The sequence below is a fragment of the Oryctolagus cuniculus genome, chromosome 7 (assembly GCF_964237555.1).
Source record: "Oryctolagus cuniculus chromosome 7, mOryCun1.1, whole genome shotgun sequence".
NCBI lineage: Eukaryota > Metazoa > Chordata > Mammalia > Lagomorpha > Leporidae > Oryctolagus > Oryctolagus cuniculus.
Window position 1 is genome coordinate 81,422,437 of NC_091438.1, and position 18,378 is coordinate 81,440,814.

General features: G+C 40.7%; 1 protein-coding gene across 5 annotated transcripts in view; it reads left to right on the top strand.

Annotated features, from left to right (window-relative positions):
* LOC100346985 (guanylate-binding protein 7) overlaps window positions 1-18,378 on the top strand; it is a 178,907-nt gene that overhangs the window by 13,638 nt on the left and 146,891 nt on the right. For 2 of the 5 annotated variants that reach the window (XM_070078097.1, XM_070078096.1), the window contains exons 6-11: window positions 1,523-1,768; window positions 3,050-3,330; window positions 4,575-4,787; window positions 14,208-14,310; window positions 14,613-14,806; window positions 15,655-16,315. The exons of 1 other annotated variant lie outside the window; for it this stretch is intronic. In XM_070078097.1, coding sequence (XP_069934198.1) covers window positions 1,523-1,768; window positions 3,050-3,330; window positions 4,575-4,787; window positions 14,208-14,310; window positions 14,613-14,806; window positions 15,655-15,873 — 1,256 coding nt within the window. In that variant the 3' untranslated portion in view covers window positions 15,874-16,315. Of the gene's footprint in view, window positions 1-1,522; window positions 1,769-3,049; window positions 3,331-4,574; window positions 4,788-14,207; window positions 14,311-14,612; window positions 14,807-15,654; window positions 16,316-18,378 lie in introns of those variants that run through there. 2 more of the 5 variants (XM_070078095.1, XM_070078094.1) reach the window with 1 other exon arrangement.

Below are 18,378 nucleotides of genomic sequence, written 5' to 3' on the forward strand. Positions count from 1 at the left end.
ATTGCATCAACCATTTTAGTCCAATCAGTAAAATTTAAAAAAAGAGAGAACTGCAATAACTGCTATTACTTCTAAGACTCATATTTATGATACTTAATAAGCTTAAGCATTCCTTTTACTCTATTCTTAGAAAAATAGATACACTAGGAAGTTAGTAAACAGAGAATCACTAGGAAGTCACATGATCTGTTCGTTGAAAATAATTTTCACTAGGTATGTTTTACTTGCTTTGATTGCTGTATCCTTCATAGAAGCATAGTTATATCCTCAATACTACAATGGGGAAAATAGTGCTATGTGCCTGCAATAATACAGTCATTTTGTCTTTTTTTATAACACCAACTTCTTTATCTTTAGGCAATGTGTGATCAGTTTATTATTAAATACTTATTACATAGGTAATATTTAGAAGAATAGAGAAGTAAAAGCACTTAGAAGAACTATACATTTTATTTCCTTCTTTTATTAGTTCTATCAATAGGCATTAATTCAACAAAATATATGCCTCAGTATCCCTCTTCAGTTACTGTATTCTAGTATAAGCTGACTTTGAGAGTAAGTGAGATCTCCAAGTTTTAGTGAGATTAGCTTTATTTTGAAGCTTACTTCTTTTTTTTTCTTTTCAACTTTTATTTAATAAATATAAATTTCCAAAGTACAACTTTTGAATTATAGCAGCTTTTCCCCCCATAATCTCTTTCCTACTCACAACCATCCCATCTCCCACTCCCTCAGCCATCCCATTCTTCATCATGATTCATTTTCAATTATCTTTACATACAGAAGATCAACTTTGTATATACTAAGTAAAGATTTCAACAATCCACACCCACAAAGACACACAAAGTATAGAGCACTGTTTGAGTAGTAGTTTCACCATTAATTCTCATATTATAACACACTAAGGGCAGAGGTCCTACATGGGGGGTAGGTGCACAGTGACTCCTGCTGTTGATTTAATAATTGACAGTCAGTAATCACCCAAGGCTCTTGTCATGAACTGCCAAGGCCATGAAGCTTACTTCTAATACAGTGTATAAACATAGTGAATAGTGCATATGTTTTTTGGTTATGTTTTTTAAGCATTTTTCACTACTGACTTGAATGTTTTCTGTTCTCATGCTGCTTTTAAAATATCACATTCTTATTTCCCAGCATTACTTTAAAGTTATTGTTCATTTCTTAATGGGACTGTAATATTAGAGATATACTTCAAACAAATTTGATTCTTCAGAATCGTGTGAGTATAGTCACTCTACCCACCACAACAAGTGAACAGGATCCATGATGAATTTCTTCTCTTGAAATGAATACCTTTCATTCCACTTTAAAGTAATTACTTGAGGCTCATCTCCATGCAGAAAAGGATTCCCCATTCTTTGCGCATATTAGAATGACTACTTTGCACATTTGGAAGGCAAATTTACAGACACTGGAGCTGCCATATCACAGAGATTCCTGGAAGTCCTCAGCCCTTTGTTTGCTGTCTCTTCAATGAATGCTCTGTTTTATAATTCCACAGAAACAAATGCCAGAATCCAAAATGCCAACAAGCCTGTAATGTGTATCAGGTATTTCTTTCCAAAACGGAAGTGCTTTGTCTTTGATCGGCCCACAAATGATAAAAATCTCTTAGCCCGTATGGAAGAAGTGCCAGAAGACCAACTGGAATTGAACTTCAAGAAGCAGTCAGAAAAATTCTGCTCTTACATCTTCACACATGGGAAGACAAAGACCCTGAGACAGGGAATCATTGTCACTGGAAACCGTGAGTTTCTTCTGTGTCAAAATATGACTTTCTTTAGATCAGTGTGTGTGATGAAGCTGTGATTCTTCTGTGGGCTTGTCAATCGTTTCGTTTGCTTCTGTATAGGAATACAGAGAAGGAGATGCTCCTACCACACCTGCAAATGATGTTTCTTAGTTAAATTTTCCCTCCATGCGGAATTACTGAGGCCTCAGTTATCTCTTAATATGAACCTACAAATGATGCAATCACAAAATGCTGTCACATGGCCGGTGCCCCGGCTCAACAGGCTAATCCTCTGCCTAGCGGCGCTGGCACACCGGGTTCTAGTCCCGGTCGGGGCGCCGGATTCTGTCCCGGTTGCCCCTCTTCCAGGTCAGCTCTCTGCTGTGGCCTGGGAGTACAGTGGAGGATGGCCCAAGTACTTGGGCCCTGCACCCCACAGGAGACCAGGATAAGCACCTGGCTCCTGCCTTCGGATCAGCGCAGTGCGCCAGCTGCGCCGGCCATTGGAGGGTGACCCAACGGCAAAAGGAAGACCTTTCTCTCTCTCTCTCTCTCTCTCTCTCTCACTGTCCACTCTGCCTGTAAAAAAAATGCTATTACAGAAAGAAATCTGCATGTGAGAAGTCCTGTAAGATGAGTTTCTCAGTGAGAAAGCACAAAATGTTGTAGGATTTTAAACCAGTCATAACATAAATAAGAGATAGTAATCCAATGCAAGCTCATCAAGAGTTTGAGAAAAAGAAATAAACTTGAACCTACACACAGGGCTGGCTTCATGGACATATGACTGAGTCAGTTACACAGATTCCATGCTAATATCAAGTCACACATACATCCACATGCTGTGTGCCTGGCGTCAAAACCCAGAGGGTATTTTTAATAAGTGGGATAGCATTTTATTTGGAATTAGAATACAAAAATTATGTGATTTTCCTAGATTGATAAACTTGTAACTTATTTAAATGGAGAAGTACTTTCCTAGAAAACCCTATAATATTTCTTATAATCAGTATTTTAATGTCACAAATTGGTGAATCTGAAAATCATAACAGAAAGGGTGAACAGAAACAAGAACCATGTTGTAATACAGAGAAGTATTCCCAGAGCAAGATGGGAAAGGAAATATAGAAGGAAAAGCCAGAGGGGGAAGAGAGAAGAAAAGGAGGAAGAAGGGAAGGAGGAGGAGCAGGAAAAGAACACTTCAAGATAAGTAGAATGGATTTGATGTTTGGGATGCTGATTGAAAACAATGAATGTGAACTATCTGTTTATTCCCTAAAATTATGCGCTATTCAGGGCTGGGCAGTCTGGTGGAGATGTACATAGACACCATCAACAGCGGAGCCGTCCCTTGCTTGGAGAACGCAGTGACGACTCTGGCCCAGCGTGAGAATGCTGCAGCCGTGCAGAAAGCAGCCGAGCACTACAGCAGGCAGATGGCCCAGCGACTGGTGCTCCCCATAGACACGCTCCAGGAGCTGCTGGACGTGCACGCAGCCTGTGAGAGGGAAGCCATTGAAATCTTCATGGAGCACTCCTTCAAGGACGACAACGGGGAATTCCAGAAGAACCTTTTGGTAAACATCTGAACATCTATCCTTGCCAGTGACAGCCTTTCTGGATAACACCTAAAGTCTGTCTTTTCACCCTGTGATCATCCCCCTACCATAGTAGAAGGCATCCTGATTCTAGAGAATGAAAGAGCTCTATGGACTACAGGTCACCCTTTTTTTAAAAGACAGACACTTAATTATTTGGTAAAGCAAAATGAATTATCATGAGTTTTACAGCTTAAAACAGCACACATTATTATAATAATTATCTGTTTGCAGCTATGCATGTCAGGGTGTCTGTGTCCTCTGCTCAGTGTAGACAGATGGAAAGAAGGTGCCAGATGGGCTTGGTCTTCAAATGCAGTCTCCAGGGAACCCCTCCATCTCTAAACTAGTTATATTTTATCAAATAATTCTCTTGTTTCTAATTTTCTGGTTTCCTTTCTGACACCAACTAGAAAAATCTACCATTAAGATTCATGAGATTGGATAATGCCAGATAGGCTTCTTTCCATTGTAAACTCAACTTGTGCTATTTATCATGATGGAATCATAAGAGTAACAGCCATCATATTCTCAGACCCAGGAAATATGGGGGATATGGACATCAAGAGTAGAGAAGTCTTATGGAAACTCTTAATTCTATTGACCACAGTCATAATCATTAAAAATTTAGCTTTCTATGTGTCTAGGCCTGAAGTGGAAAAGCAAGAGTCTCAATTTGTACTGAGGAAACCCAGTTGGATTGTGACTTCCAAATACAAACAAAAAATTCTTTTCTTACATATTCACAAATTCAAGACATCATCAAAGCATTCATAAGGGTTCAAAAGTTGGTTCAAAATACATCTAGACAATTAGTAAGATATTAATGGCATATATTCCTATAAATTCATATTTCTGTCCCTAGCAATCTACATGTTCTGAAGAAATTTTAATTGCAATCAAAATTCACCTTTCTATTCTTAGTCTTGAGGCCAGGCCACTGTTAATCATATTATATGTTAAAGGACCACAGAGCTCAGGGCTTCTGACCCTCATTTACAGATACTGAGCCTGGGCCTCTCCCCCATGAGAAATACGTGGCTTTGCATAGGTGAAACAGGCAATGACCAGAAGTAACAGTGAAGTAAGTCTCCTGACTGCAGGTCCATTCTTTGTTCTGGTCCACTCTGAGGCCGTCCAAATCCTCCTGCCACGTGTATCACAGGTGGACCTTCCCTGCTACTCATTCCTTTCTAATGTGTGAACCTACGTTTCCCTGGCAGGAAACCACAGAGCAGAAAAAGGAAGACTTCCTGCTGCAGAATGAAGAGGCCTCTGTCAAATACTGCCAGGCTGAGCTTACACGGCTCTCAGCGTCCCTGATGGAAAGTATTTCAAGAGGAGTTTTCTCTGCGCCTGGAGGCCACAGTCTCTACTTAGAAGCAAGAAAAAGGATTGAAGAGGAGTATGAGCTGGTGCCCAGGAAGGGAGTGAAGGTGAGTAATAGGGGGGAGAGTTGGACAACAGAGTAGAGTTGTAGGATCTTTGGTGCTTGTTTTGAAAATGAGGAGCACAGCACCACGGCGGAGGGAAACATTTGCTATGTTCTGGATATTAGTCCTCCAGGGTTGATGTTTCTGAGACATCGTCCTCACCCTCTCTGTGGCCATGTGAGAGGTGATGAGAACTTTGGGAGATGGAGCCAAGTGGGAGGATCTTAGTTCATGAGGGGCTGCCTTCAGAGGATATAAGGTCATAGTTCCCAAGGGACCTTGAGTTAATTCTGAGATCGATTTGTTATAGAAACCAGGGCTGATCCCTGAATGACTCTGTTGCATCCTAATATCTTCATTCTACCCATACCAGTGTGATGCTATCCTCTCTGAGAGTCAGAGCCATGTTGGTCAGAGCCATGCTTAGGCAGGTGCTGTGCCCTTGAACCTGTAGACTGGGAGGAAAATCTGCCTCTGTAAAAGAACCTGCTTCAAGGATTTTGTTAGAATCATGGAAAGCAAACTAACACAGCAATTTTTGACATTTTAAGTGTTTTAAAATCCATATATAGTTATATACTCCTAGGTAAAGTGGAAGATTTCTTCCCAGAGAGGATCTGGAATCAGGGATTCAAGTGTGATAACCATTTATTTACTGCTCTTTCTTTTCATTTTTTAAAAATCAAACAAAGAATAGGCTTTATGCTTAGTGAAGAAAACTATTCTCCAGATGATTATGATCTTATCTTGGGTGGACAAATTCATACTGTTTAGACAGGGTGCAGATATAGTTACCATAGTGGTGTGCACTGATAGTAATAATGATGATGGTGATGACCATCATGACATTCACTCCCTATACCAAATATAGTCTTATGTTAATTTTTTAGATTATCATTTTAATTCTCAGAATACTATAAATCAAGTATTAACATCAGCTCCATTGTGCAGGTAGAAAACATGATGTATAGAAAAGCTAATAATTTACCTTTATTTTTATTTTAATTATTTTATTTTATTTTATTTTATTTTATTTTTTGACAGGCAGAGTGGACAGTGAGAGAGAGAGACAGAGAGAAAGTTCTTCCTTTTTGCAGTTGGTTCACCCTCCAATGGCCGGCGCGGCCAGCGCACTGCGGCCAACGCACCGCGGCCGGCGCACCGCGCTGATCCGATGGCAGGAGCCAGGTACTTATCCTGGTCTCCCATGGGGTGCAGGGCCCAAGCACTTGGGCCATCCTCCACTGCACTCCCTGGCCACAGCAGAGAGCTGACCTGGAAGAGGGGCAACCGGGACAGAATCCGGTGCCCTGACCGGGACTAGAACCCAGTGTGCCGGCGCCGCAAGGCGGAGGATTAGCCTAGTGAGCTGCGGCGCCGGCCAATAATTTATCTTTAAATAACCCATTCAGTAAGTAGCAGGATTGACAAGGCTGTTCCATCTACCTGACCACCAGAAATTCTTTTTCTTTTTTGGGAGCTTCATTTTGTTTCTATAATGATTGAACCAATTTACACCCTCCCAACAGTTGAGTAAATGTTCCCTTTTCTCCAAATTTGTTAACTTAATCATAAGTCATAGCTCTTCTTTTTAAAAATTCATAGATTTATTTTTATTTATTTGAAAGATAGGGTAACAGAGATAATGGAGAGGTGGAGAGAAAGAGATTTCCATCTGCTGGTTAACTCCATAAATGCCCACATCTGCCACGGTGGTCCTTGCCAAAGCCAAGAGCCTGGAATTCCATCTGGATCTCTCATGTGGATGGCAGGGGCCCAAGTATTTGGGCCATCTTCTGCTTTTTGCCCAACTACATTAGCATGGAGTTAGAATGGAATCAGACCAACTGGGACTTGAACATGTTGTGATATGGGAAGCCAGATTTGCAAGTGGCAGATTTACCCACTGCACCATAACTGTGATCCCAAATAATAGCCATTCTAACAGTGTGAACTTATATCTCATTATGGTTTGATGTATTTCCCAGATGATTAGAAGCATTGAACGTGTTTTTATATGCTGGTTATTCTTCTGGATGTCTACTTTTGAGAAATGTCTATAAAAGGAATTTTCCCTTTTTAAAAGATTATATATATATATATATATATATATATATAATTGCGAGGTAGAATTACAGACAGAGGGAGACACTGAGAAAGGTCTTCCATCTACTGTTCACTCCCCCAAATGGCCTCAATGGCCAGAGCTGTGCCTGTCTGAAGCCAGGAGCCAGAAACCAGGAGATTCTTCCCCGTCTCCATGTAAGTGCAGGGACCCAATCACGTAGGCCATCTTCCACTGCTTTCCCAGGCCATTTGCTGAGAACTGATTTAGAAGAGAAGCAGCTGGGATATGAACCTGCACCTATTTGGAATGCCTGAACCAAAGGTGGAGGCTTAGTCCACTATGCTACAGTGCCAGCCCCTATTTTGCCCATTTTTTTTTGACAGGCAGAGTGGACAGTGAGAGAGAGAGAGAGAGACAGAGAGAAAGGTCTTCCTTTGCTGTTGGTTCACCCTCCAATGGCCAGTGCGGCTGGCGCACTGTGCTGATCCGAAGGCAGGAGCCAGGTGCTTCTCCTGGTCTCCCATGGGGTGCGGGGCCCAAGCACTTGGGCCATCCTCCACTGCACTCCCTGGCCACAGCAGAGAGCTGGCCTGGAAGAGGGGCAACCGGGACAGAATCCGGCGCCCCGACCGGGACTAGAACCCAGTGTGCCGGCGCCGCAAGGCGGAGGATTAGCTTAGTGAGCCGCAGCGCGGGCCTATTTTGCCCATTTTTAAGTCAGGTCTTTGGTGTCTTGCTATTCCATTGATTTATGACTTAATTACATATTTTGGATATTAGCCTCCTATGAGGTATATAGCTTGCCAATATTGACTCTCATTCTGTATATGTCCTTTTCATTTTGTTGATTGTTTCTTTAAATGCACAGGAACTTCCTAGTTTGACATAGTTCCCTTGATTCTTTTTGTTTTTATTGCTTGTGCTTTTGGTATCAAAGCAAAAAAAAAAAATCACTGTCAAGGCTACTTTGTAACATCTTTTTTCTTATTTTTTCTTTTAGGAGTATTATGCTTTCCAGTCTTTGGTTGAAGTTTCGATCTTTAACATGTAGTTAATTATTACATATGATGGAAAATAAGGGGCCAATCTTAGCTATTGTGAATTGTGCTACAATGAACATGGAGGTACAGATAACTAACTCTTTCATAGGCTGATTTTTTTTTTTTTGACAGGCAGAGTGGACAGTGAGAGAGAGAGAGACACACAGAGAGAAAGGTCTTCCTTTGCCGTTGGTTCACCCTCCAATGGACGCCGCGGCTGGTGCGCTGCGGCCAGTGCACCGCACTGATCCGAAGGCAGGAGCCAGGTGCTTCCCCTGGTCTCCCTTGGGGTGCAGGGCCCAAGGACTTTGGGCCATCCTCCACTGCACTCCCTGGCCACAGCAGAGAGCTGGCCTGGAAGAGGGGCAACCGGGACAGAATCCGGTGCCCTGACTGGGACTAGAACCCGGTGTGCCGCCGCTGCAAGGCGGAGGATTAGCCTAGTGAGCTGCGGCGCAGGCCCCTGATTTCTTTTGATTTGGTCAAATTACCAGGAGTGGGATGGCTGGATCTTACGGAAGGTCTATATTCAGATTTTAAGGTATAACCATACTGTCTTCCATAGCGGCTTCACCAGTTCACATTCCCACCAACAGTGGATTAGGGTACCTTTTCCCCCATATCCTTGCTAGCATTTGTTGTTTGTTGATTTCTGAAAGCCATTCTAACTGGGGTGAGGTGAAACCTCACTGTGGTTTTGATTTGTGTTTCCCTGATGGCTAGTGATCCTGAACATTTTTCAGGTTTCTGTTGGCCACTTGAATTTCCTCTCTTGAAAAATGCGTGTTAAAGTCCTTTTCCTATTTCTCAACTGGATTGTTTGTCTGGTTGCTGTTGAATTTCTTGAGCTCTTTATAGATTCTGGATATTAACTCCTTATCAGTTTTGTAGTTTGCAAATATTTGCTCCCTTTCTGTTGGTTATCTCTTCACTTTGCTGAGTGTTTCTTTTGCAGTACAGAAGCTTCTCAATTTGACATAATCCCATTGTCAATTTTGGCTTTGATTGCCTGTGCTTCTGGGATATTTTCTAAGAAGACTTTGCCTATGCCAAAGTCTTGCAGAGTTTCATGAATGTTTACTAATAATTTGATAGTATTGGGTTTTAGATTTAAGTCTTTGATCCATTCTGAGTGGATTTTTGTGTAAGGTAGGGGTCCAAATGCATATTTCTGCACATGAAAACCCAGTTTTCCCAGCACCTTTTGCTGGAGACACTGTCCTTGTTCCAGGGATTGATTTTAACTCGTTTATCAAAGGTAAGTTGAATGCAGATGTGTGGATTGATTTCTGAAGTTTTATTCTGTTCCAATGGTCTACATGTCTGTTTTTGTGCCAGTACTAGCCTGTTTTGATTGGAACTACCCTGCAGTATGTCTTGAAATCTGGTATGGTTCTGCTTCTTGCTTTGTTTTTGTTGTATAAGGTTGCTTTAGCTATTTGGGGTCTCTGGTGTTTCCATTAAATTTTAGCATCATTTTTTCTAGATCGGCAAAGATTGTCCTTGGTATTTTGATTTGGATTGCATCGAATCTGTAGCATGGACATTGTGGTGATGTTCTTTCTCTCAATCCGTGAACATGGAAGATTTTTCCATTTTTAAATGGCTTCTGTTATTTCTTTAATGTTTTGTAATTATTATAGTAGATATTTTTGACATCCTTGGTTAAATTTATTCGAAGGTATTTAATTCTTTTTGTAGCTATTTGTGAATGGGACTGATCTTAAAAGCTCTTTGTCAGCCATAGTAATGTCTGTGTATACAAAGGCTATTGGTTTTTGTGTGTTTATTGTATATCCTGTTACTTTACCAAACTCTTATGAGTCAGACAGTCTTTCAGTGGAGTCTTTTTTGGTCCCCTAAGTATATAGAATCAATTCGACTTCTCCTTGCCAATTTGTATCCTTTTGATTTCTTTTTCTTGGTTAATGGCTCTGGTTAAAACTTCAAGGACTATGTAAAGTATCAATGGTGATAGTTGGCGTCCTTGTCTGGTTCCGGATCTTAGGGGGATGCTTCCAGCTTTTCCCCATTCAATAGGATGCTGGCTGTGGGTTTGTCATAAATTGCCTTGATTGTGTTGAGGCATGTTTCTTCTATACCCAATTTGCTTAAGGTTTTCATCATGAAAGGATACTGTATTCTATCAAATGCTTTCTCTGCATTTATTGAGATAACCATATGGTTTTGTTCTTCAGTTTATTAATAAGATGTATCATATTTATTGATTTGCAAATGTTGAACCATCCCTACAAACCAGGGATAAATCCCACTAGGTCCAAGTAAATTATCTTTCTGATACGTTGTTAGATTTGATTAGCTAATATACAATGAGGATTGTTGCATCTGTATAAATCAGGGATATTGTCTATAGTTTCTTTCTCTGTTGTATGTTTTTCAGGTTTAGGAATTAAGGTGATGCAAGCTTCATGGAAGGAATTTGGGAGGATTCCCTTCCTTTCAATTGTTTTGAATAGCTTGAGAAAAAAATGGAGTTAGTTCTTCTTTAAATGTCTAGTAGATTTCAGCAGGAAAGCCATCCGGTCCTGGGCTTTCCTTTGTTGGGAGAGTCTCTGTTACTAATTCAATTTCCATCTTGGTTATTGGTCGGTTTAGGTTTTCTATGTCTTCATGGCTCAATTTAGGTAGGTTGCATGTGTATAGGAATCTATCTCTTTCTTCCAGGTTTCCCTATTTGTTGGCATACAGCTCTTTGTAGTAATTCCTGATGATTTATTTTATCTCTTTGTTATCTGTTGTTACATTTCCTTTTTCATTTCTGATTGTGTTGATTTGAGTCTTCTTTGTCATTTTTTTTGATTAGTTGGAACAATTGTGTATCAATTTTTTTTTTATTTTTTCAAAAACCAAACTTCATTACACTGATCTCTTGTACTGATTTTTAGTTTTATATTGTTTATTTCCTCTCTAATTTTATTTCTTTCCTCCTACAAATTATTTGGGGTTAAATTTGTTGTTGTTATTCTAGGTCCTTGAGCAGCATTGATAGCTCATTTATTTGGTACCTTTTCAAATTTCTATGTAGGTAACAATTGCTATAAACTTCCCTCTTAACACTCTTTTGCTGTACTCCATAAGTTTTGAAATTATGTATTGTTGTCTTTATTTGTTTCCAGAATTTTTTTGATTTCCCTTTTGATAAATTTTAGGACCCACTGTTCATTCAGGAACATGTTGTTTAGTATGCATGTGTTCTCATATGATCTAGGGAGTCTTGAGTTGTTGATTTCCATGTTCACTCTATTGTGTTTGGAGAAGATGCATGGTCTGATTTCAATATTTTTTGAATAGGCTGAGACTTGCTTTATGGCATAGACTATGGTCTATTCTAGATATAGTTCCATGCACTGATGAGAAGAATGCGTATTCTCCAACTGTGGGGTGAAAAGGTCTGTAGATATCAGGTATGTCCATTCGGTCCATTTATATTCAAGGTGACTATTGATAAGTAACAACTTGGCCCTGCACCTTTTCCAAATATATTCCTCTTGTTTACTTTGGATTTCTTTTGTACTTTTGCTAGGGGATTTTTGCCTTCAAATTCTTTCATAATTATGACCATGGTTCTGTGTTTCTGTGTGTAGCACATCCTTAAGAATCTTTTGTCAGGCTATATGAGTGGTGACAAATTCTTTCAATTTTTGTTTGTTATGAAAGGTCTTTATTTCACCTCCATTTATAAATGAGAGCTTTGCAGGGTACAGTATTCTGGGTTGATTTTTTTCTCTTAAGACTTGGAATATATCTCGTCATTCTCTTCTATCCTGTAGCGTTTCTGATGAGAAGTAAGCTGTGTGTATAATTGGAAATCCTCTGAAAGGAATCTGGCATTTCTCTCATGCACATTTTAGAATCCTTTTTTATATTTTACTATGGAAAGCCTGACTACAATGTGTCATGTTGAAGATCTTTTATGGTCATGTCTGTTAGGTATTCTATATGCTTCATGTACTTGGATGTCTCTTTCATTCTCCAAATTTGTAAGTTTTCTGTAAGTATTAACTAAATAGGCCTTCTAGTCCATTCTTTCTTTCTACACCTTCAGGAACTCCTAAGACCCATATGTTAGGTCATCTGATAGTATCCCATAAATCTCCAACACTATTTTTGAGTTTTCTAATTCCTTCTTCTTTCTTATTTTTAAGTCTGAAAGATTTCTATCTAGGCAGAGCTGGCTCAGGTAACATCTGCCTCTCTTGCAGCTCAGATATTTTTCTTCTTCCTCACCTAGTCTGCTGTTAAGGCTACCCACTGAATTTTTTAATTTGACGTATTGAATTCTTTATTTCAAATATTTCCTTTGGATTTCTCTTTAAAATCTCAATTTTATAGGAAAATTTTTGATTCATGCCATGCATAGTTTTCTTTAGTTCGTTGATTTGATTCTGATTGCTTTGGAATAATCCTATGATTAACTTTTTGAATTCCATTTTCAGCATTTCATCACTCTCTTCATCTTCACATTCTAATATTGAAATGTTTTGTGTTCCTTTGTGGGGGGCATGGTCATGATGACTTCCTTATTCTTGTTTCTTGAATATCTGCACTTTCAGTGAATACCAGGAGATGTGTGGTATGTGTAGCCACATACCTTTGGTTAGTGCTCCAGGGTGGGGTGAGTATCCAGGGTAACATCCAAGTTGGATATGGTAGATTTCCTATTGTTAGCAGACTGGGGTTTGGGGAATGGTCACATCTGTTTCTGTGATCACCCGCTCACCTCCTCTCCCCAAGTGTGTTCAACACTCATCCATGCCACCACTTGAACCACGTAAATTATCTACACAGTCCTCACTGTGAACACAGTCCCCTATGAAATGCCCCACATGAGGCAACCAAGCAGCTCCAAGTGTGTAGAGCCACACCCAGTGATTGTCCAGAGACCCAGATATACCCCACACCTTCTCATGTAATCTCTAAATCCCCAAGGTCTCAGCATACAAGGCTTCCACAGTCACTGAATGCAGAGATTATACTCTGCCTGCCAACCTATCCAGTCAACAGAGAGGCAGATGTTACCCAAGCCAGCTCTGCATAGACGTCTTGATCCTGGGAGCTGAGAGTATCTCACAGTCCTACACGAGTGACCAGCCCCCTGCGATTCTTCCCAGCCAGTCTCAAAGTCAGTGGGACCTTCAGATTTTTCTTTCTGATAGAACCTCTGGATCATATGCATACACAACCACCACTGGCTGAATGCTGCTCTCTCCCCGCTACTGCCAATGGTAGTGCCGAGAAAATGGCATCCTGTCTCAGCCAATTGCTGTGCATGTGCACAAAGGCTTCTGCAGCTGCTGCTGCCCAAACCCAAAATGGTGCCTGTACTTTCTCAGCTGGGCAGCAGGCGCTGCTTTGGTGAGGTTGGGGTGAGACAAACATGCCACCTCCTCTACTTCCACTGCATTTGTGGGCAACTACTAGCCCCCAGGGCACTATTGGACGCATGCCATGCTCTCTCTCTGACTATATCACCATGGGCTGCTGCAGCCTTCTCTCACCTCCGTCTCCAAGCTGCCACACAGTCAAGCTCTCAGCTGCTGCAGGCGTGTGTTGTGTCAGTGTTCCTGCTGCACATCCGCACCCTCCACAGGTTCACGGCATTCCTTGTGTAGGATTTCCAGTGTGGTTTTCTCTACAATTCTCCGCTGAGGGTGCACTTCCTGCAGTTTTTTGGTTTGTTTTTCTGTTCATTTTTGCTGTTTATCCCTGTTTTGCGCAGTATGTCATTCCCTAGTACACCATCTTGGAATCCACCACAGCAGCCTTTAATTGGGGGCTAGTCTGTTAATTATCTTAATATTAAGAACTGTAGAGTACACTCACATATACATCGACGCATCATGTTTTATCCTTTAAACATGCACAATTGTGATTTGCCAAGCATAATCCCAAAGAAACTAGGGAGAAAACCTCAGAAGGCAGCATAGGAAAGCTTCTTGATGGGGGAGGTGACAGCTACATGTTGACGTATCCACTTAAGTTATCCTTGCTAGATGGTAGAACAACATGCGAGCATAAGAAAGACAACATGCCAATCTTGCAAGCAAACAAGATATGCTGGGGGATGGTGGGTGGTGGTGGACAGCATCCCTGGGAGAGGAGACTGCACAGCTAGGAAGGAGGCTGCTCCACAGGGTGCCTATGCCTCAGCAAAGAGCTTGGAGTTTCTGCCATGGCCTAAGAATGATGGAGAAAATACACAGTCAGATTTGTACTTTTATCAAACAATAATTTCCACATCAAAAGACTAGATCATTTCTCCCTAAAGTACTTTTCCTGCTTGCTGGTCTCCAGGCAACTGAGGTGCTCCAGAGCTTCTTGCAGTCTCAGGCAGCAGCAGAGAACTCCATCCTGCAGGCAGACAAAGCTCTCTCTGATGCACAGAAGGCCTTAGCAGGTACGGGGCCGGGCTCAGCTCACAGGACGGTGGGGCGGGGCGGGGAGATTCCTACGATGCCCTCTTATAGATTGGTCAGGGTGGCTTTTCTGAAGCAAGAGGCTTCCTCTGACTGTGGAGCATGTACTCCGCTAGACTTGAACATAACAAGGGCTGTTGGGCTGCACACCAAGCCTGTCAGTGCCTTTCTGGCACATTCTGAAACACGCTCTTGCTGTTTCAGGGGAAACAGCATTGCTGTCAAAGCTGCCTGGTCTTGAACTCAACAGTTTTTCTTCCCTTGTTAATGCTTTGTGAAACAGCTGAGGAGGCCAAGAGGGAGGCCGCTGAGAAGGAAAAGGAAGTGCTAAGACAGAGGGAGCAGGAAATGCAGCAAAAGATGGAGGCTCAAGAGAGAAGCTTCCAGGAGAACATCGCTCAACTGAAGGAGAAGATGGAGCGGGAAAGGGAGGACCTCCTCAGAGAGCAGGAGAGGATGCTGGAGCACAAGCTGAAGGTGAGTCTGGGGGCTGGGCAGTGCCTGATGGGCATACTCTGTATCCTGGGGAAGGGTGAGACCAAATTATAGCGCAGGCATCATCCTAGAGAGAATCAAAAAGATTAGTGTTCCACTACAATCTCAATTACACCTGGGTCCCCCTGAAACACGAAAATCTAGGAGACTCCAGCCCTTTTTGTAGAGTTGGACTTTGGAGGCACAAATGACATTCTCCTGGGTTTGGGGCTGCAATTGGTGTTGCTATTATAGGGTGGTCTTACCAAGCCCCTATTCAATGGGACCTTAGCTACTGGTGCTTGAGATTTCTGGAACAATTCTCAAAGAGACTGAAATAGGTTTATCTGGTCTGATAATATCAAATTTGACCTGAGAGAAAATGGAGGACTCTGAATCTGGTCCATTGTTTCCAGACCTGCCTGATCATCCTTTATGACTAAAGTAACATACACATCCTTTGTCCCAGCGTGGGGTTTGATAAGCAGTGTCCTGTGAGGTGTCAGCACTTCTCACTAGTTGCTAGATGAGCTCAGCTGTGCCACCTCATGGAAATGAGAGCCAATTAGAATTTAATCCACATTCTTTCCCAATGAGCTTTCTTTGTGCCTACACAAAACTCCCCGCTTTCCCCTGGGGAAATGATGCTAAGGAAAACTCACAAAAGTTAAACCATGGATTTTCTCCTATTCAAGTCAAAACTTCTGGCTATGTTGGAAGACAAATTCCACAAAAAAACACTCTAACATGGTAGAAAAATAGAACTATGTGCTTAACTGCTGACATTGTTAAATACCAAACTTTTATTCTTAATGATGAGGGTTTTGAAAAGTGGACTTTCCATTTTATAGGTTCAAGAAGGCATGCCTACAGGATTTAAAGGGAATGCTTTTAAGTTAAGTATAGAGATAAGTTGGCTAATAGAAGGCATTGAAGAAACAGTAAATAACGCACCAAAATGGATTAGACCATTCCTTGATGTCATAGGTAAATTGCTTGCTACAGTACTAACTTTGCTTTCAGAATTTTTTGTTTCAAGGATTATAAACCAGACTTTAACAACTGCATAGGCTAAAATTTCTTGGGCAGGAAAATATAAAATGGGCTTTGTTTTTGTTTTAGTAATATTGCAATGTTCTTCATTGTGAAAAGTATGTGTGTCATAGTAATTTCAGTAAAAATTTTTTAAAATAAAATACAATTATTACAGTCTACCAGGGCCTAGCTTCCTAAAAAGATAAACTTAATTTTTATAGAATAATTATGATGAATTGGCATACAAATTGGAAAATAATGAAATTTTTCATAAAAAGTGATTTGAATGAATTTGTAAGACATGGGAAGATTAAGAAAAGATGTTCAATTTGTACTTCTGATACAGGCATTTGATTTAAGTTGTGATGAACCCTAGTATATCAATGAGAGTAGAATTGCATCCACATTTTCTAAATAGCCATAATAAAGAGCGAAAATGTTTAACTTTACTGATAATAAAAGATGTGCAAAGGAAAACTGTGTGATCTCTTTTTCACTTCTAGAAAGGGCAAAAAATTAGCTTTGACAGCACACTGAGCAAGCAAGGGATTTGGGAAATTGAGAGTCTCTCTGATTTGCTAGTGTGAGTATCAACTCTTATAATTATTTACCAAAAGTTAAAATGTAGGTGTCTTTTCATAAACCAGTTGCACATTTTGCAATTTCTCTCATAGAACTGTATACCCAAGTTGAAGTGCTATGTATGTAATAGTCTATTGGTTGCAGGATCATTGTAATTCCAACACTTAGATGGCATAACTTATGGGGTCCTCATCGTCCAAGGGAGTACTAGATTGACTGCCAGGCCCTTGGCTGCCAGTTATGCAGGCAATTGGGAATTGAAATTGAATAATATTCCTTTCTCTCTATCTCTCTTTGCTTTCAAATAAATAAATGATTAACTTTTTAAAAATTTAAAAATAACAACAAAAAAATGGAAGTGAAATATTTATTGAGTCTAATATAAGAAAGTCTCCAAAAATTTTCTTTGGTAAAAAAGGATATGCAAAATCTATATATTTATATGATTATGTGATTATATTATTGTCTATATACGAAAAAACAAAACATGAACTCGTATCCATGGGTATAAAAGGAAGACACAGAAATGGTTGAGAAAAGACAGGATAATTCATTTTAATCCTATATTCTTCTGTGTTTCTTCATTTTGTGTGATTTTCTTGCTCATTGGAACACACAAAAAGCAATTACTAAAATCAAACTTGACATAATAACACAAGAATGAAAAAGTCCCAATGATAGGATGAAACCCATTCATGCAACTAGACACAGCATAATTCAACTCAACATGAAAGTCCATTCATTTGAACATTGAAATAAACAGCATGAGACACATATGCTAGTTTGGTTTTCACTGGAGCCATTCAGTGAGTATTTAAGTGACTCTTCCAGAATGTATTTTACATATGAAGTCCCTGGTATACTGAAGTGAATGACCTCTCTATCCAACCCCACAATTGTAAAGATGGGGAATTAGAATGAAAATTTTCTTTGGGGTAAACATCATATTAGAAATTCTTCAGACTTGTAGCTAGAGTAAGCTCCTTACAATTGCACGAGCTGGGCTTGGCTGGGGCCTGGGTGCACAGGACACAGAATTCTTCATCCCTTGTAATTATTTACCAGTCTCTGCTCTTCCTGAGGTCTCCTATTCCTGACTTCCTGAGATTCGCTGTGGTCCCTCCTCTGTGCTGCCACTGTGCCACGGTGCCACTCCCAACAGAGAACTTTTCACAGAACTGTGAATCCAGATTGTGCATTTTCTCTGTCTGCCACCTCAGCATCTCAGGTACTTCACTGTCTTCACTGTAGAACCAGGTACAAAGTCTACCCCATAAATATTGACATATGATTAAACACATGGACTGCTCTCCAGTGAGGCCCTGAATTACCACATCTTCTCCCTCTATTCCCTGATCTCCAGAGTCTCCAAACAAAGGACACAATCTTAGGAAGCAGTGCAGAAGGGATTCGCTGAGGCAGAAACAGCACACAGTGCACTTGACCCTGCTGCCCTGTTCCCTCTGATGGACTGCACAGCCCCCATGCTCAGTGTTCTTCAGTTCTCACTCATCTTAATTGGCCAGGAAAGAAATGGTCATCCCTGGCTCCCAACACAACTATGATGTTTAAATTCCTACAGTGCCAGAGTCAGGCAAAGCTCTTACTTCTGTCAAAGCTCTTCCAATAGTTCAGGCTATCTCTGCTGAATAAAACCAAGCTTCCCTCTGAAGCAGAGAGAGTACCACTGACTTTGTCCGGGGTCTGGAAATAATTTTTCATCACCTTCCAGTTTCCCTAACCAAGCCACTAACATGAGAAGCCCTGCAGCTGAATACTTTGAGAAGAATTGGAGTTAGTTCTTTAAATATCTGGTAGAATTCAGCAGTGAATCCATCTGGCCCTGGGCTTTCCTTTATTGGGTGGGACTTTATTACTGTTTCAATTTCTGTCTCAGTTATGGGTCTGTTTAGGTTTTCTATGTCTTCCTGGTTCAATTTAGGTAGGTTGCATGTGTC